Source organism: Capsella rubella, unplaced genomic scaffold (genome assembly GCF_000375325.1).
Source record: "Capsella rubella cultivar Monte Gargano unplaced genomic scaffold, Caprub1_0 scaffold_6, whole genome shotgun sequence".
Taxonomy (NCBI): Eukaryota; Viridiplantae; Streptophyta; class Magnoliopsida; order Brassicales; family Brassicaceae; genus Capsella; species Capsella rubella.
The window spans coordinates 10195714-10216811 of NW_006238918.1; the positions used below are offsets into that span (position 1 = coordinate 10195714).

Genomic DNA, 21098 nt, shown 5'->3' on the forward strand with positions numbered 1-21098 from the left:
AAATAGGTTAAACCACGACTATTACATTGACTTCTTCTCTTAAAAAAGTTCAATTTTCAAATCAAAGACAAATAATTCATAAAGAAATCTAAAATAGTATCAGCGATCTTTTCTTAAAACTGAGAATTGAAGAAGAGTTCTTTTGACGATAGAATTTTCGAGGAAAAACGTTTACAACATATCGGTAAATCAAAATTGTGACAAAGAGTTCATAGCTTTGATCATCGACAATTTGCCTTATTATGATGAATTAATAAAGTACCTATGAACTAAGATAGATTTGGTGACGCCATTGTATATGTGAAGTAGAAATTTTTTGGACTATCTCGAACACTAGTTTTGAGATGAGTTGATAGTCTTTTACTGAAAGTGCTTTCTAGTGGCCACGCTTAGTTTACTTCAATGTTTAAAGTATTTATAAGTTTTGAGACTTGACATATCAGTTTAGGACTTCTCGACATCAAAAATATAAGTGATCCCATTTTGTTGATATTGAAGGAACGTCAAAGCTTAGCCACAGATGGATGAGAAGTATCATGAACAATAAAATATTAGTTATCGCAACCAAAAATACATATCCAAGTGACCGAGTCCAAGTGGATGAAGGTCAATTACTATAGTTGATTGTTAATTCATTGTTTATGCTCGCTGACCAAGTCTCATTTTTTCTTTTTATAGCCAATCTCCTTCGGTTTATATGTCCAACTAATCCAAGTCAATCAATACTATTATGGAAAGAAGTTTTATTTCATTTAAAAAAAAATATTCTGAAAATATAGTATTTTATTTGTAGAATGTATTTTTCTTTAAATTATATAATATACCACTTCAAATAAAAACAATAGTGCTAAATGCATAAATCTAATTGTGCTTGTGCATTCATACACTTGTCATTATGGTTTCTGAAAGAACCCATCCCGTTTTTTTTCTTTTAACATGCAAACCGAATTAACCCAATTAATTCAAACCACCTAAACCGGTCATAATCAATTTAAATCACTAAACCAGCTAAACCAGCCCTAACTAATTTAAATCAATTAAACCAAACAATTCCATTAAACCAAACCAATCAACAATTATTTCAGAAACATAATCACCCTATCATGCTTCTACATTCTAGTCTAACAACCTAACAATTCCAACAATAATTCAAGAACACCAACGAGCCCCTAGATCATCATTTTCTCCTCGCCATGATTCCAGGGATCACACTTTTCCTTTACCTGCATCACAGAAAAGAGATGCATAAGTATTTCATTAATACTTAGTGATGGCGATCCTCCAATATACGAGCTATACACACAAGAAATGAGATAACACCCACATATATAACATAAACAAACCATCCAGCAAGCTAAACATCCAATAACACTTCCAGTTCACCTACAAATCATCACAAACAAGTCACTCAATCTCAATCGCTTAGATAAGCTCATGGCCATGCACTCACCTTAAAAAGGTGATTTGAATAATAAAAACAACCAGGAAAGACTCTCCTTACGACTGCAACAGCCAAACAACGCCCTACAACAATCCACGCAAACAAAATCTTTATGAACCAAAATGGACAGAAACATCAGAAAAACTACAGCCACATAAATGAAACCCTAAAACAGAAACCAACCGTTACCTTCTGAATGCCTTTGGTGGAAAGCAAAACCTAGACGTCACTAAGCTTCTCATAAAATTTGGTGCCGATCAGAGAAACGTTGTAACCTTGATCGCACTTACAAACTCCATTGATCCCAGTTCGCAACAGAAGAAGCGTCTCACCAAACTGAATATAACTCATTGAGTTTTAATACGAATTCACTTCTGCAAAAAGGAGAATCAACGTACACACCTTAAAAATAAACTTACCAAATTTCGTTACCTTTCGATAAAATTTGATACGTCGTAACTCTATTCTACCAAGACGTGACAAATCTGCTTCTCTTGCCTTATACACCAAAGCAAAGCTAACCCTCTCCTTTCCACAAGTGAACTTCTTGTACTCTTTTCTTCAAACTAAATTCTCAGAAACAAACAGCGACAAAACAAAAGAGAGAAGAGGCGTTCCTTATAAAAGTCGGGTTTTTGGTTTAATCTGATTAAACCAGGATTTACCTAAACCGACATTAATTAAACCTCACTTAATATATTATCTTGGTCTACAACACAAAATATTTTGCTACGTAAGTATTATAAAATAGGTTTTTATACAAAAAAACAAATCTACACACATATATAGACATATGTATATATATATATACCAATACATTAAATATATATATATATATACCAATACATTAAAATATATATATATATATATATATGTGGGTTTTTATATGTGTGTATACCAATACTTTTTTTCTACTCCCTCTAACTGCTTCACAATATATACATATACCAATACAGTGTATCTATATTTTAACGATTCCATATTAACAGGTTTTTTTATCTTCTTTGGAGGTTTTTACTATTTAGAAAATATTGTTTTGGAGGTTTCTAATATTTTCTTCATGAATCTTTTCATTTTTTGGTTTGTGAACTCTATATTGTAGAAAATTTTAAAATTTATATTTTGTATTGATGATGGTTTTTCTTCATTTTAATAACATGTTTTGATTCTTAAAAAAAATTATCTCATGAAAATGAAAATTTATATATATACAAACAATTGTGGAAATTATGTTGTTGTAAGTATATTTAAGATTTTTCTTTTTGTCATCTAGAATTTTATTAAACGGTACAAGTTGACATACATATGCCAGCGGACTACAAAATGTCCCCAGAGACATTGGCCAAACAGAAAGAATCACAACCCCAAGTAATATGGAGACATATTACAAAGAGTCAAAATTCTAAAGAGGAAATACACTTCATGGAGAAAAAGCATCCAAGCACTATAATTGAGCAAAGGCATGAGAGAATCCTACATATCTTCTCTTTAGAAACTAAGATGTTATTTGGCAGCACCAAAAAGACCAGATGACCACACCCCGAAGTCAAAACAGTAGCACACAGACAGGTAGGAGGAACGCAGGAGGCAAAATATGATATATTTGTCCTTAATTCAATACATATTTTTCTCGATTCGATTTTGCGCTCCTACAATCTTAATTCAATAAGTCCGCTTTCTGCTTATCGCTTAAAAAGGATTGAGAATTCTTCGATTTTGTTTTTTAGAAAAACAATTTCAAAATATTGTAATAACTGTTTCTGCTGTCATATTGCGGTGCTTACGCGGAAATTTTATAGAACAAAGTTTCTTTTACAACTTTTTTTCTACTCCCTCTAACTGCTTCACAAACGCTCTTTAGCGATTGTTGCGGACAGTTCTCTAGAACGTAACCTCTCGGGTTACCACGAACGCTCGTGCTTGAGTGAGTTTGTGAAACGCAAGGTTCTACAAACGCTTCCTAAGCGAGTTTGCAAAAATAATTCGGTGTTATTTAGTTACTTGAATTGTTTTGATTAATATACTAATCAAATCTGTTTATTTTTAATAAAATGTCTAGACCTAGGACCAACATTGACGGTGCCAAGGCGCATGAGACTCCTGCGGACATGGCTTTACGTCTTGTAAAAGAACTTAAAAGCACAAAGCTTAGCGATTCCAATAAGGAAACCGTGCGCCAAAATCTGTTCGGTAATGAACCAACCCAGAAAGGGATACCCCCTCTGCATCTCAAGGGATGATGCCAGACAAATTTGATAGCAACAGTGGGTTCAAAACGTGGCAAGACAAGATGCGCTACCATTAGGCCATCATGCACGTCGATAGGTACCTCAGAGAGGATCCACCGATACGTCCGGTAAAAAACACAGATGTGTATGTGGCTGGAAGTATCGATAACTGGCACCAAGGGGACTATATGTGCAAAGGTCAGATTCTGAACCGCTTGCACGATGACCTGTTCGACCTCTATAGTATGTACAAGACTTCAAAAGCATTGTGGTTGGCTTTGGAGAACAAGTACAAGACTGATGAGTCTGATATGCAGAAATTCTCAACTGGGAAGTTTCTGAACTTCAAGATGGTGGACTCCAAACCTGTTATGGAACAAGTGGAGGCTTTCCAACGCATCTGTCAAGAGATAGAGTTGGAAGGAATGTCGATCTGTAATGTCTACAAGACGAATAGGTTGATCTAAAAGCTACCACCAGGCTGGTCGGATTTCAAGAATTACCTTAACTTCAAACGTAAGGCAATGTCTTTTGATGATCTTATCCGAAGGTTGAGGATTGGGGGCAACAATTGTGGCGTTCATCCAGGTGCTCGAAACCAAGGGCATGATGTCAATGTAGCTGAGCATAAGGCCAAGCTGAAAGGCAAGGGTAAAGGAGTGTCTAATCCTCATAAGGCTTTGAAGGTGTTGTCCACAACGAACTTCAAGAAGAGCAACCCTGAGAGGAAGTTCAAAGTCAAGTTTCATCATTGTGGAAAGATTGGGCACAAGGCTGAAGTTTGCAAAAGCAAAGCCAAGGATATCAAGAACCAGGCAAACCTAACTGAAGAAGACATGGTTGCGGTGGTTACAGAATGTAACATGGTGGAAGACAATCCATGGAGTGGTACTACGACATTGGTGCTACCACACACATCTACTCTGACATGACCATGTTCTCCACCTACATGAAGAACAGGTCAAGTGAGCAACTTTTCATGGGCAACACAACGGTGTTCAAGATTGAAGGTAAAGGCAAAGTAGTTCTGAAGCTGACATCAGATCGTGAGCTGACTCTGCTAAACGTGAAGCACATACCAAACATGCGGAAGAATCTCATCTCCGGAACGGTGATAAGCAAGAATTGTTTTTCCATTAATTTTGAGTCTGATAAGCTAGTTCTTAAGAAGAATGGGGTGTATCTGGGAAAGGGTTTTGTTAAGGGTGGACTGATCAAAATGTATGTAGGGACTGTCTATCCAAAAAATGTAGCTTCTGCTTCTGTTGCGGAAATCAATAAAAACCCTATTGCTTACTTGGTTGAGTTGTTTACTACTTGGCATGAATATTTAGTACATGTCAATTATAAGACAATGCAAAAAATGCAAAATTTTAATTTAATTCTAATATTCAAAACTAACCAAGAAAAATGTGAAGTATGCGTACAGGCCAAACTAACTAAAACTCCCTCAGCTCGAGTTGAAAGAACAACCGAACCTCTAGGTTTAATTCACACGAACTCATGTGAATTAAAATATGTGCAAACTAGAGGCGGTAAGAAATACTTTGTTACCTTCATAGATGACTGCACAAGATATTGCTATGTATATTTGTTACATAGTAAAGATGAAGCACTGGAAAAATTCAAAGAGATTACACTCGAAATAGAAAAACAGTTGCAGAGAACTATAAAAGTAGTTCGAAGTGATAGAGGACGAGAATATAATAAGCCGTTCAATGCATTTTGTAGAGAAAAAGACATTATACATCAAACGACCACTCCTTACTCACCAGAATCTAACATAGTTGCGGAACAAAAGAATCGATTGGAACTGTTTAATCGTTCATTTTTAATTATCATGACAAATTATCAACAAAACCGGTAAAACCCAATTAGTCGAAATTTTTCTCCCACGCTGTAGCGCCGATCCGACTCTAATAATTTTATATTAATGACACTAATTAATACTGACTACATATCATATATATAACTAAGTACTCAAGAATAATACAGTTCATTTTTGTTTGACTAATCCATTTGTCAATACCATTCCAATACGAGTTCAATCATTGTTAGTTTGTTATTTACGTGTTACGTACGTAACTTTTAAAAATTATATTGATATAAATAAATATTTTAATACTACGTAATGATCGACAGGCTAATTAACAGAACTAATTTGCTCAACCCAATGTATATCCTACATCCGTAAAAGAACAATGGAGTGCAAAAACGACGAACAATTTACTCACGCATAAGAAAAACCGGGAAGAAGTTCAAAAATAAATAAACTTGAATGTAAAAACCTCATTGTACAGAAGCCAGAAACTACAAAAGTCAAGAAAAAATAAGAAGTTCAAGGTCTATTGAAAGAAGAAGGAAGATCTTCATGATAATCCAAACATGGAGTTCTCACCATCGTCGTCGCTGGCATTCTACTCCGACCAATCCAAACATTTCCGATCGTCTCACTCTTCTCTGAATCTCTCTCCGTCTTCCTTGACCCCTTATTTTCACTAACTTCACCACAACAACGATCACCGCAACAGCTATAACGAAAACTACAATCCCGGTTAAAACAAACCACCACCAATTCCTCCGAACAAACTCTGGTTCGTGTTTCACTTTAGTTTTCCGATTTAGAACCACAAGTGCGTAATGCCCATGAGAATTCGTAGTGGCACATTCGTAGTGGACACTTACAGATGAATCAATTAAAATCACCTCTTAAGTCTCTCCAGCGTATTGGGTGTATTGCTTCCATGAATGAATGATCTTGACTTGAATTCTCCAAGTGGTTTTGAAAGGTTTGATGGATGAAAAATCTGTGAATGCAGGAATGTTTGCCATTTGAAACTGTAGGAAACGCTATAGGAGGCAGAAGAATATTGGTGAAGGTATGTTAATACAATGATCGTGAGTGTAGTATAAATAATACTCGAGAGAAGGCTTGGATATAGGTTAAAAATCCATTGAATAATAAGGTATATTCGTATGTAAACTCTAAATATTCTGTAGTATCGATATTAATCAATGTTTTTAATTCTTTAGAAATCGGATTTGGATAATTTTATTGTTTGTTGCTATATGTAGTTGCTAAGAATATATGGGAAACTTAAATATCACGACATATGTGGGATATTTGATATTGTGTATTTGTAATCACGGCAATAAGAGGGAAGTTAAACATTTTCATTTAATTAAGCGCGTATGACCCAATTAATTTCGGTAGATCCGAATGACAAATATCGAACATTCAATTTTTGGGTTTTTTTAATTATAAATTGACCCGATCCGATTAAATAACAACGAAATTACCCCAGATATTCTCTTATTGATGTTGAAAGCAAAGTTTAATCGGTTGATGTTTAGGTAATTTTGTTTTAAAGTTTTAGAGTAGAAAAATGTACTCCTCTTTTACTATATAGGGGATTGTGTTTATTTGCCGTACCCCTTTTGTACTCCTCTGTTGCTTTCAATGTTTGCACCTTATTTTTTCACACCTTTTTGTTTTCACACCTTTTTTGTTTATATATATATATATATATATATATATAGATTTCTATGGACCTTAAAAAGAGTTTTTTCTGAATATTGTTTTACACAGTTTTAAAATTTTTTAAATATGAACTATTTTATTTAATGATTTCCTTATCCAACCTTTGTTAGGTGTAATTTTCCATCTTATACATGCATCATCACCTCTTCCAAGTATAAATATAGGTAACTGATTTTGACTCTCAGCCTGTTTTTCTTATTACTTTTGTAAATTTCGATAGAATAATGATTTGAATTTTTTTTTTCGTGAATACATTTCAAAACTGATTATTTGACTAAGACTCGAAAAACCTAGATTCATATATCTTGTTAACATTGTTCTCTTATTGTCATTCAATTAATTTTTGTATTAGCAACAAAATTATTATTTGATTAATTTTGGTTCCCTTGGGTTTGAGGATTTGGTTGATTCATGTTAGGTATTATTCCTCAATTTCAAATGATACAATCAAGAGATGTGAAGTCACAGTGTGATTGATTCCAAAATAGAAAAGCCAAAAATTATAACTTCAAAATAATTTTAAAGCTCTGAAAAATACTGTAATTTGGCCATAGATTTTTTGTTAACCTTTTTAAAAAAAAATGAAGCATATTATGTCTCATTAATGTTTCTTTAAAGGTATAATATTTCTATTAATTACCCAAGAAAACGTAATTGATAGCAGTGGAGAAACCGGTGCAAAGAAAAAATATAATTCCATTATTTGAAATAAATAAACTTGTGAGACTCTTTTGCTTTGAACATATAATCTGGTCTATTCCCAAATCCTTGCACAAACAAACTAATACCCCTTGTGTTACGTACAAACAAATCATCTTTAAGACCAAATACACCAGTTTTACAAGTCTTTAGAGTTGACATAGGGAGATGTTCCACCAGTTGGGCTAAATATTCAACTGCTATCACATAACCTGCTAATAAACTACAAGAAAACAACCAAAAACTGACGGCTATATCCGTCAGGAAACCGTCAGAAACAACTCAAACAGACGGTTTGCCAAGGAATTTTTCTTTCCGGTTCAGAGTGTCGGGAAAATTTATCCATCCGGAATCTGTCGCTATTTTTTAACCGATTTCTGAAGGCAATCCGACAGTTTCCGACGACTAGTTTCCCGACGAAAGACTGACGGAATTAAGATGGCAAATATCGCTGGTAATCCGTCGAGAAAATAAGTGACGGAGACTGACGCTATCCCGACGGATTGTTCGTAATTCCCGACAGATTCTCGACTCCTTTAAACGATTATAATTTCGTGTTTCACGACGGAATCCCGACCTTTAAAAAAATAAAATTCCGTCTTTCCTGACAGATTCTCGACGGAAATCTGATATTTTAAAAAATAATTTAATTTTTATATTATATTTATTTAGTAATTAAATCTAATTCATAAATATTGGTTAGCAAATAATATTAACACTCATAAATGTAATATTTAAAAAATACAATAATAAAATTATTCACAAAACTAAAAAGAAATATTAAACTAATTTGAACTCGAAGGGAACTTTGACCTCATCTCAGCCATGAACGAAGCAATTTTCTTGTCTCTTCTCTTGTTCACCAATTTCTCTTCTTCCATCAATTTTTTGAGTGCTTTGATGCGATCGTCTTTCTCTTGGAGGTGTTGCATGAGTTCGGGGTCGCGGTTATATATTTTCATGATGAGTAACTCATCGCAAGGTTGGGATAGGAGTAACTCATCCATCCTCTTTCAGGAAATACTAATCACTTGTTTAGCCACCGGGTCTTGAATTTCATTAGTCTTTTTGTTGGTGTGGGTGTCTTCCATCAACGTTAAGTGATCGGTAGCCACACCATAGTCTTTAAAAGAAAAAATAAATATCCACTTTTAGAAGTTCATTAAAATAATTGCTACCAAATGTGAGAACTTACAAGTTGTTTTCCATGGGTATAGAAGCTTGTTGACCCGGCGTTTTGCGTTGCTATCCTTTTCCCGCCTCGGTTGCTTTTCTGGTTCTTGGATTTTTGTAAAGATGTTACCTTTGTCTCGGGTTTTGTCCAATATTCTTGCAACCCTTCGTACAACTTGTCGTTTATCCCCTTTGGAGTCTCTCCAACCACCCATTTTTTCTTCCACTTATTTAAAGTGTTGGAATATTGAGAATATACATACGCAAGTGAGTATACTCCTGCTCTGATAGTTTACAATTCTTGCCTTTTCTACTAAGGCGTCCAATCTGAGTAAACAAGTTTGGAACATACCCTAGATACGTTGGTTTTTCGCCACCATCGTCATGGCGAGAAGGTCGTCGACTCTTAGTACGGACTTGCTAAGGAAAGTAGTATTCCGCAAAGTGTGAAGGTTCTTCATTAAAACTTTGTGCCACAATAGATCCCTCTACTTTGCTTAAATTTTTAACCTTTTTCTTCAAGTGAAACATGTACCGCTCAAAAAGATACATCCATCGGTACTGAACAGGGCCACCAAGTGCTGCTTCTCACGGAAGATGAATAGGTAGATGTTCCATCACATCAAAAAAAGAGGGTGGAAATATCTTCTCAAGTGTTCTTGCGGAAAAATCGGGAAAGAAAGCACTAATTCCTGCAAAATTCAACCAAAAAATATAATATTTGAATATTAGTAGATAGAGAATATGTTTAAATTTAATAACAAAAATGTACCTGCAATTGCTTTGTACACGTTTGCTGGCAAAATATTAGCGAAAGCAAATGGAAGAAGTCGCTGCATAACAACATGACAATCATGACTCTTCATTCCTACAAACTTTCCTTCTCTAATATCAACGCAATTACGCAAATTAGATGCATAACTGCCAGGGAACTTTACACCATGGGTAATCCAGTTGAAAAACGCTTCTTTGACGCTGCATTTAATCGACATATTTGAACTGGACATCTCCCATTCCCCATTACCCCAATCTCGGGCCTAGAGCAAATATCTGTCAAGTTTAATATAGACTTCAAGTTTTCCTTTATCTTCCCTGGGATGTTTAGAATGGTTTCTATGAGGTTGTCAAATCAGTTCATCTCAATGTGCATGACATCAAGATTATGCTTCAATAAAAGGTCTTTCCATAAAATACTCTGCTTGTGCCAGTTATGATTTACACCAACACTGTCAATGGGATCATGTCCATTACCACCAACGTCAGGAGTCCTCGCTGCTCCAAAATCTCTTAACTGAGTCAACATACTCTCACCATCTACATCAGGAGGTCATCATACACTTTCTTATTCTTCTTAAACAAATTTCTACAGAGAGAACATGGACATTTCAACTTACGTGTTTTTCTAGCTTCCGGTTGTTGACAAGCTAACTCCATGAACTCGCCTACACCTCGTGCATATTCATCTCTTTGTAAGTTTGACTCCATATCCATCATTGGTTCATCCATCAACGATCTAAAATAAGAAGATGAAGACATATCTATTTCTCTCGATTTTCAATTTTAGAGCAAACATAATGTAAGCTATAATGAGATTGTTGTTGAGAATGAGCGTAAATATATATAGATCGCGGATCCGTCGGGATATTAAAAATTCAACAGTTATTTAACAACGGTAATAAAGAAACGACATATCTCTGACGATATTGAAACGGCTATAACAACGGTAACACATATCCACATTCCGTCGGAATTCCGTGAGGAGTTTGTTCCAATTCCCGACGGAAAATTTCCGATGCACTACCGACAACACACAACGGTGAAATCTCGTCACATCTCCGTCGAAATCCCATCAGAAATTATCGACGGATAGCTATCCGTCGGGAATTCCGTCAGTAACGACATTGTTTTTTTGTAGTGTCCTCAGCTCTTGAACTATTCAAAAACACGTTAATGCGTCGCAATATTATGAATCCTAGAGCGTACATACATAACTCAACAATCGAGAGCATAATCTCGGATCAACATTAACACAAATTAGTACTCACTAACTCAGTCGAACAATCTACCTCACCAATTCTAGAGAGAGTATCCATCATCATCCTAAATGTAGATTCCTCTAATCTCACACCCATTCTTTCGAGGTTTCCCACGAAATCCATGAAAGCAGTGGGTTGGACTACGATCAACATTGTACCTTCTATAGATATTTAATTATAAAAATGAAACAAACATTTGCACATCATTGTCTAGGAAACATTAATTTACACATTTACGCAAACATTACAAACAAACAAACAAACAAACATTTTAAAGTATAAAACAGAAATTACTCTTAAACACATTGAACTCGATTAAAAAATACTACGCCCACAAGTCACGGAACATGCTATAAGGTTATCTTTCTTCTATATTTTGCCTTGACAAGGGTTCTTGCAAATACCGCATAATGGTCGACAACCATAACTTTTGGAAAGAATTTGAATCTCCGTCCCATTTGCTTCGAAAAATTGACCAGGCTTCACATATGGGTCTTCACCCAATAAGCATTCAATATGATAACTAGTGCAGCAGTCACTGCACCAATATAACACATTTGATTGTGTGTCTTTTAAATTACGTCCACACACCTCGAACCTACAATAGAAGTATCCTTGACTATATCCAGAGTCAATCTTTAATGTAAGTGGATGAGGATGAACACATGTTGAATTATGCGGTGAGCTTTTGCGCATATATCATGGAGGACAAACGCACACTTCATACAAGAATAGTAACTACCTTTAAAGATAGGAAGGACGCACGCTTCACAAATCTTGTTATCATCATAAAGTATGCTACCTTGGAGTTGAAGATGATGGTCATGAAGAAAATGAAGTATCACTCCTTCAGATGTCCTCTCAAAAGACTCAACATCATTTGTTGTATAATCTTTTTCGAGAACACCTTCGAGATCTCTTCCATCCCAAACATGCTTCCCTAGAGCACATTTTGAATGGACAGCATACTCACCACACTTATCACAGGTATATGCACCATATTCACAGTCAATACTTTGACGACAAACACCACAATAACATTCTTCAAACTAGACAGAAGGAATGTAGGAGATACGATGGTGGTGACGTGATATCTTGATGACGTGTGGTTAATTCATACAATCATTTGTGAGCAACAAATTTTCATTCAAAGCAAATGTATGTGAGACAAAGCTTTCTTAATAAACCACAAACGTTGCAAGTTAATGAAGCTTGCCTAGGAAAAATTGTGAGTGGATGGTCATGGGTTTTTGGTTGCTCTACGAGAAAGGGTATCGGCTTCATCACACATACTGTATGCATTATAGCTTTACATTTGGTACAATAATATACCAAATTTAGTGTTTTTCTCTCAAAATTTATACACTCAGTATTATCAAAACCATCTACAAAAATGGAAACTTGAAGAGAATGCTCAGTGTTGATAGGGTGATCGTCGGGATGAGATGTGATGAGGTAGGAATTAAGGGACTGAGCAAGTAGGCAATCTTATATTAAATCAAGGATAGACAAGATTACAAGTGGTGAACAAAACTAGTCGATCGACTTTATTAAGATGAGATTACAAGTCGAGCTCAAAAGTGTACTCTCTGCTTCACTCCTGTTTATTGATCTCCTATCACATCGAGGTCCCCCACTTTTATAGGTGATGGGACCCATCAATACCTAATGCGGATTTTGCGCTCCACTTAGGCGGGTAAACGGCTTCGTACGGGCCGACCGCGATGGGCCAACCGGTTGATGGGCCGCAAGCTGAAGCCCGCCTGTTTCTTGACTTCTTGTGCCGCGTGCCACCACGTCACTTTTTCTGTCGGGCTAAGCACAAATTGGTAGAGGGGACTCGTGGGCCGAGGCCCATATCCATCACTAAGGATGGTAAGGGTTTTTTTTTTTATTTTAGATGGAGATTGGATGCATTCTTTGTGAAAAGTTTTATCACATTCAACACGTAATAATTAATTTGTACCAAATTTGGAATAGCCACATATGTCACACCCACCATTAATATCGAATTCCCTATTGTTGCACCAAAATAAAACGAATACTGAATGATCTTCATACCACTTACCAGTACAGCTTGTCGTAGAGATAACGTATTTGGGAGAAGAATTGACCGGGGACATGAGAGAATCGGAGTCTCCTTTTAATATTTGTGGAAAAGGGCATAGAAAAAGTGGTTTGTCAGACGAAGCATCTGATGAAGAGTCCAGTGCTGGAGCAAGGAAGGCAGCTGAAGAATCGCTCTTACAGCTGAAGAAAACCACTCACAACAAAAGGCAAAAACTAAGAAACTCCAACGCAAAGCAAAGTCACCAATTTACCAAACAAAAACAGAGAAAAAAAGGTAAATGGGATTCGAATTGAAATAGTAAGAAGCATGGAAGGATACCTAATATATATATGCCATCTTCTACTTTTTAATTTGTTATATCCTTCACGTAAAAGCTAAGTAGATTTTTGTTCTTTTCTTTTAGTTTGTTATTATTATCTTTGTTTCACACAAATAAATAATAACTATTCTTCCCATATGGTTTTAGCACAAGATCATTACCTAATTATATATAAAGTTGGAACAATTTATCCAAAAGTACATTGGTAAATATTTGTTAGTACATCATAATTCTTCTTTGTTATTTATGTTTTTACTCATTCATTTCTTTTAACTTTTTGTTAGTATCAATGCTTTTATTTTTGTATTCCAAACAGTTTAAAATATTTATCTCAGTATAATCTTATTATTAAAAACTAAATTGTTATAGAAAAAAGAAAGGAAATTCTAATTAAAGACCGCCATGGTGACAATCAATATATATTATTAAAATCTTCAAATCCCAAAAGAAAAAGGAATTAAATTATCTCTCAACCGACCCCTCAGGTCTATATAAACACACTCGTACGTATCCTCGATTCTCAAATCTCACCAAACAAACTCATTAGTTACTTTCATTAATAGTGTCTCTCAAACTTGTTTCTCTCATTCCGAAGTTAAAAACCAAAAACACGATCATGGCTTTGATTAAGAACAATGTGTTTTTCACTTCTTTATTGATTCTTGTAGCTCTTTTTGGAGTTGCCCTTGGAGGAAACGTTCACAAGGTTGGAGACTCGAAAGGATGGACTATGATAGGAGTTGATTACGAAGCATGGGCTTCTTCAAGAACTTTTCAAGTTGGAGACTCTTTGGTCTTCAACTACAACAAAGATTTCCACGATGTCACTGAAGTCACTCACAATGATTTCAAGCTTTGTGAACTTTCTAAACCGATAACGAGATACGAGACCGGGTCTGATACCGTCACTCTAACCAAACCGGGACTCCAACACTTCATATGTGGATTTCCTGGTCACTGCAACTTGGGACAGAAGCTTCAAATTCATGTCTTACCGGCTTCGTTAGGACCCGTCGCTGCTCCGGTTCCTGGACCGGTCCGATCATCAAGCTCTTCTTCGTCTCCTTCACCGTTGGTACCGTCACCAGCTCAACTTAACGCAGCTTCAACCTCCACTATTGTTTGGATTGGATCCAACTTTCTTCCTTTTCTTTTGATTTCTCTTTTAGTACTTTGATAGATTCATACATCTTTTGTTTTCTTTTTTTTTATTTTGGCTTTGCTTCTTACCTTTGAGTTGTAGTTTTTTTTATTGTTCTCTAGTGGTTTTGTTTACTTCCAAGTACTGTTCAATATAACTAAATGGAAGATCTTTTATTTCTACTTATGTTTGCTCACATGCATGCATGTACGTGCTTCTTATACTTTTCAGCTGAAAAGTTAAATCTGTTGGGATTTTATACGTCCATACTATAATTAGTATGAGACATCGAAATAGTAAAATTAATTAGTAAATTGTTAAAAGTCTTATACAGTTTAGCATTGACAACCAATCTTTAAAAATATCACAAAGAAAAGTAAACGATTTTTATTTATTATCAAAATAGTTAAAAATAAATATGAACTCGTATATTTAGAAAGATTCTACAAGAATAAAATATACGGAAATCAAAAAAATATCATATACATGATAGAAAGATAAAAATAAATATGAACGAATCATATTAACTCATATTTTTACATTTTTGCTAACGTTATTTTACATTTTTGCTAACGTTAGCCATACAAATATAAATAATTCAGATTTGACTAGCTAGTTCAAAAATTGTTCTTCATCTAAATACTTTCCAACAGTCTATATTGAACGTTTTGTGGTACTAAACTATAAGATCGAGTAATAGCTAGATAGCTAGTCCAACTGTTTCTACTATATATCATCAGTAATACTATACGAATACCAACCTAGATCAAGAAATTAAGCTATATGTCCCTAAATTTATGGGCACTAAAACACAAACAAGCAAAACCTAAACCAGAGGGGTTTTATGTTTTTCGGATAGCAAGGCAAATATATTGATTGGTCCTTTTGAAATTAACTAGGACTCTTTTTAGTATAGCTATATGCTTATATCATAACTCGTTCAGTAAATAGTGTTTATATCTTTTGATTACCGAAATGTTTTTGATGTCAATGTTCATTGCATGACAAAAAGTTGTAGATGCAATGTTCATATTCAAATCACGTGTTTCTTCTTCTTTCTTTTTTTTTTCGTTTTTGTTCTTTCGGGAAAAATCATGTGTTTATCCAAATTGTCAAAAAAAAATTATAATATTGTTAGTTTTTAGCGTCAAATAAAATATGTTGATAGTGAATAAACACATGTTTAGGTGTCATCATGACATGTTTGATAGAGAACAAAGCATATAGATCAAAATTAGGAAATATGTCATCATGACATGTTTTGTTGATTATGTTAACATCGTAACTTTTTCCTATTTTTTTGCCTTTAATTAAAATTCTAAGCAATGTTTTTTGTAAGATATATCAAGTGTTGATATGTCATTATATAAAAATATTATTGGAAAATAAAAAGAAACTCAAATTAGATATGGTCATGGTATAAATCTCGAATATGGAAAAAGGAAACAAAGTAACCTAATAGAGTCTAGGAATTATCCAAATCTTCGAATCCCAAAAAGGGATAGGATTATTGATAGGTGCAAGTCAGAAAACAATAAGAACTAAAAGACACAAAGGTTTTTCAATGGGTAGTTATGACTACTTTTTTTTGGATTTTCTGATTATTTATAGTAAAACATTACAAGAATTAGAATTATTGAGTCCTAAGAAGATAAGGAGAGAATAAGAGATAACACCAATCCTAAAACATTATTATCCTAAAGATTGTAAAACCCAAAACTAAAACATAACACCAAAACCGCTTGCTTCTAATCCAAGTAACGAGGATTAGGCCGTTTCGTACGTATGGGCCGATCCGATAATATTGGCCCATCAATACCGTTCCCCCGAAGAATAACCTTGTCCTCAAGGTTAGGGACAAATGCAGGGAAGCTTGCTGCCACTTGAACCTCCTCCTCCCATGTTGCGTCCTCCTCACTAAGCCCTTTCCACTTGATTAAAAGTTCCCTTGTCGTTTTGTTCCCAACTTGTACGTCACGACGGCGGAGAGCTACTTCAGGCTGCAAATGAAGGTAACCATTCTCACGTAGAGGGGGTAACGCTCCCTGAACTGGCGAAGTCGACCCTATGTGCGGTTTTAAAAGAGACACATGGAAGACCGGATGAACACGCGAACCGGGGGGCAACACAAGACGATACGCCACCTCGCCAACCTTGGATTCAACTTGAAATGGCCCAAAATATTTATGAGCCAACTTCTGAGAAGTACGACGCAGAACAGAACGTTGCCGGTACGGTTTGAGGCGAAGGTAAACCCAACTACCAACCTCCAAACCCAATTACCATCGATGTGCTGCTTCGTACGGTTATTCGCTCGATGGAGATGTTGTTTCAGGTCAGAGAGCAACTCATCACGGGTTGCCAATTGCTCATCTATTTCTGCCAATATCGAGGAGCCAACCTCATACGTCGGAATAGACGGCGGAGCCCGGCCATAGAGAGCCTGAAACGGTGTCGTTCCTGATGACGAATGGTAAGTGGTATTATACCAAAACTCAGCCCAAAGAAGGAGAGAACTCCATTGTGTTGGCCGGTTCTGCACAAAACATCGGAGAAATTGTTCAATGCAACGATTGACCACTTCTGTCTGTCCATCGGACTAGGGGTGATATGCTGTTGACATACGCAATTTTGTGCCTGCTAACTTCCAAAACTCCCGCCAAAACAAACTTACAAAGATCGGATCTCTATCACTGACAATGGAACGGGGCATTCCATGTAACTTAACCACGGCTGCCACAAACTTTGCTGCCACGATTTTAGCCGTGTAAGGATACGTCAATGAGACCAAATGAGCCGATTTAGACAACCTATCGACTACTACCATGATCGAAGTGTAACCATCGGACTTGGGTAAACCATCAACAAAATCCATGGAAACGTCCTCCCAAATATTATCCGGAACAGGAAGTGGCTGAAGTAGACCCGCCGGAGCAAGAGACGATGATTTGGCACGTTGACAAATATCACACTCCGCCACAAACTGCTTGACCGTTTGATGCATTGAGGGCCAGTAGAATTATCTAGCCAATCGTTTGTGAGTACGGAGAACTCCGGAGTGGCCTCCCATCGGCGTATCGTGATGCTCACGCAAGAGCTGAAGTATTAACGGGGATGATGGGGGTATTACCACGCCGTTTTTGTAACACAACAGGTCATTACGCCAAGAGTATGGGTCGCCTGGTTTCATATCTGCTTGCTTTGCCATTTTTAACATGTAAGTGTCGGTCCGACTCAGCTCTCGAATGTCATTCCAAAGACTTGTTTGTTGCACAAAAATGGCATTAAGCACCGGGCTACCCTGGACACGAGACAAAGCATCAGCCGCCGTGTTAGTCTTACCGGGTCTGTAGGTAATCTCGTAATCATACCCGACCAACTTCCCTATCCACTTTTGTTGTTCAGGAGTCATGATCCGCTGTTCCAAAAGGTGACGTAAGCTGCTTTGATCTGTTTGTATCTGAAAATGTCTTCCAAGGAGATAAGGCCGCCAAGTACGAATAGCAATAACAATGGCCAACATTTCTCTAGTATATGTCGACCAAGACCTCTTAGTAACCCCTAGCGCTCTGCTCATAAATGCGATTGGTCGCTCGTCTTGAGAGAGAACCACACCAATAGCCTCACCTGACGCGTCAGTTTGAATAACAAAGGGTTTTGAAAAATCTGGTAGTGCTAGGGTAGGTGTAGTTGTCAAGGCTTCTTTCAACGCCAAGAATGCTGCCTCCGCTTCATCAGCCCACATAAAACTGCCTTTACGAAGTAAATTGGTCAATGGTTTAGCAATTAGCCCGTAACTCTTAACAAACTTACGATAGTAACCCGTTAAGCCGAGGAATCCACGAAGCTCCGTGACTGTAGTCGGCACAGGCCAGTCCAGCATAGCTTGTATTTTGGTCCTGTCGACCTTCACACCATCCGCTGAAATAATGTGACCCAAATACTCTAACTCCCGCTGGCCAAAGTCGCACTTTTTAAGCTTCACGGCTAACTTGTTTTTTCGCAAAAGAGAAAAAATTATCTCCACGTGCTGAAGATGCTCCTCCCAAGTAGAGCTATATACCAATATATCATCAAAAAATACAAGCACAAACTGCCTAAGGTAAGGCCGGAAAATGTCGTTCATTAATGCTTGAAATGTTGATGGGGCATTGCAGAGGCCAAAAGGCATAACCAAGTATTCATAATGCCCATTATGAGTGCGGAATGCGGTTTTAGAAACATCTTCCGGGTGCACCCTGACTTGATGGTACCCTGCAGTGAGATCTAACTTTGTGAAAAATACTGCTCCATGTAACTCATCCAACATATCGTCCACTGTGGGCATAGGGAAACGGTCTTTAATTGTCACAGAATTTAGGGCTCTATAATCCGTACAAAACCGCCAAGTACCATCTTTCTTTTTAACAAGTAAAACCGGAGATGAAAAAGGACTAGAGCTCATGCGAATTATCCCGGCCTGTAGCATCTCGTTAACCTGTTTCTCAATCTCATCTTTTTGAAAATGAGCATATCGATATGGTCTAACATTTACCGGATCCGTACCTTCCTTCAAGGGTATGCGATGTTCAATGCTCCGGTGAGGTGGAAGATGAGTCGGGATACGAAATAAATCATCGTATTCGTTGATGAGAGGCCGTATACCCTCAGCAATACCCGGCGCCTTGTCCAAAGATGGATTGATCTGAACCGCAAACATAGCTTGACCTTGCTTAGCTTCCTTGACCATTTCCTGTGGTTCTGCCTCTTGAATGCTTGTCTTGATTCCTTGTAGCGTATGTGAGCTGCCTTCCCAAAAAAAAGTCATCTTCTAGGTATTCCAATCACATACAATTGGACCTAAACTTCGAAGCCATTGCACGCCTAGAACCACATCCAATCTCGCTAATGGTAAAGCATAAAACGTGACTTTGAAGCTAATATTGCCTAGCTGCACAACCACCATTTCAAATTTACCTCGACACTGTAAAGATTTTCCATCTGCGACCTTTACCGTAAAAGCTTTGGTTGGGGTGAGATGAATTTTCAACTCCCGCGCTGTTTTCTCGCTAATGAAATTGTGGGTCGAACCACTATCAACCAAGGCTGTCAAAGTATGTGTACCGATACGTGAGGCTAACCATAGTGTCTGTGGTGTGTTCCAACCTGTGAGAGCATAAGCAGTGATCTCATGGTTCTCATCGTCTTGTTTATCTTCTCCACTGTCGATTTCCTCTTCTTCGTCACACTCGCCTTCCATAATAAATAATTGCGGGTTTCGACATTTGTGGCCAGGGATGTATTTTTCATCGCAGCTGAAACAGAGTCCGAGACTCCTCTTTTTCTTAAGTTCGTCCCAACTGAGTTTTCTTGGTTGTCGAGGAGATGTTTCTGGTGATAGCTGTGGTTCCTCGTCTTTTGGTGAACTGCTCCTATTTGTGGCTGAGTACGGGCTTTGTCTTGTCGATGTATAAGGGCTCGGACGGTAAGAAAAGCCGACGTTACTCTTCTTCTTGAGACGCTGCAGTTGTTCATCCTTTAACCTAGCAAGATTAAGAACTTCTTTCAATGTTTTGGGTCGGAACATCCTTATACTATCTGCAATAGTCGGGTTCAAGCCGCCCACATAAGTTCCGATCAAAGCTTTTTGAGTCCAGCCATCGACTTTGTTTTGTAACCTCTCAAATTCACGTTGATACTCTTGGAGAGTCCCTGTTTGTCGAATTTTAGAGAGTGCCTCATCAAAGTCTTCGCCATCAGTTGGACCGAATCTAACCCATAACTCCTCCTGGAAAACTTGCCAATTGACCTGAATTCCATCTTCGCGAAGAGCTTGTTGAGAGCCTCCTCCATCGCTTTCAACTTGTCGGTCATATCGTGATTCAATTGTTGCACGTTATCACGTATGACTGCAACATTATTTTCCAATTCTTCAATCCGCTCCTTGTTAGTAGCCATGCTTGACACCACTGATGTGGTCCGGATCAAGTATGTAGTCTTTCCTCTTTACTAGTTTAAAGAAACCGTAAGAGAAAAAAAAGAAACCTGTAATCTGATACCAATTGATAGGTCCAAGTCAGAAAACAATAAGAACTAAGAGACACAAAGGTTTTTCAATGGGTAGTTATGACTATTTCTTTTTGGCTTTTCTGATTATTTATAGTAAAACATTACAAGAATTAGAACTATTGAGTCCTAAGAAGATAAGGAGAGAATAAGAGATAACACCAATCCTAAAACATTATTATCCTAAAGATTGTAAAACCCAAAACCAAAACATAACACCAAAACCGCTTGCTTCTAATCCAAGTAACGAGGATTAGGCCGTTTCGTACGTATGGGCAGATCCGATAATATTGGCCCATCAATTATAATCTCTCCACCGACTTTCTCAACTTCTATCACCAAATAAACTCACATATACGTACTTACATATCTCTCTCAAACTTGTTTCTCTCATTCACAAGGTC

At 36.9% G+C, this 21098-nt stretch overlaps 1 protein-coding gene and 1 pseudogene across 1 annotated transcript; one reads left to right on the forward strand and one right to left on the reverse strand.

The window, feature by feature from the left end:
- Window positions 1-9670: 9670 nt before the first annotated feature.
- Window positions 9671-13241, reverse strand: LOC111829944 (annotated as a pseudogene).
- Window positions 13242-14061: 820 nt separating this feature from the next.
- On the forward strand, window positions 14062-14789 carry LOC17884469 (mavicyanin). Its single transcript, XM_006289202.2, has one exon. The coding sequence runs from the start codon at window positions 14125-14127 to the stop codon at window positions 14683-14685; it is 561 nt and encodes a 186-aa protein (XP_006289264.1). The 5' UTR covers window positions 14062-14124; the 3' UTR covers window positions 14686-14789.
- Window positions 14790-21098: the final 6309 nt, after the last annotated feature.

Bases quoted from the DNA above. Each gene is read 5' to 3' on its own strand.
- LOC17884469 (XM_006289202.2), top strand. From the start codon at position 14,125: ATGGCTTTGATTAAGAACAATGTGTTTTTCACTTCTTTATTGATTCTT.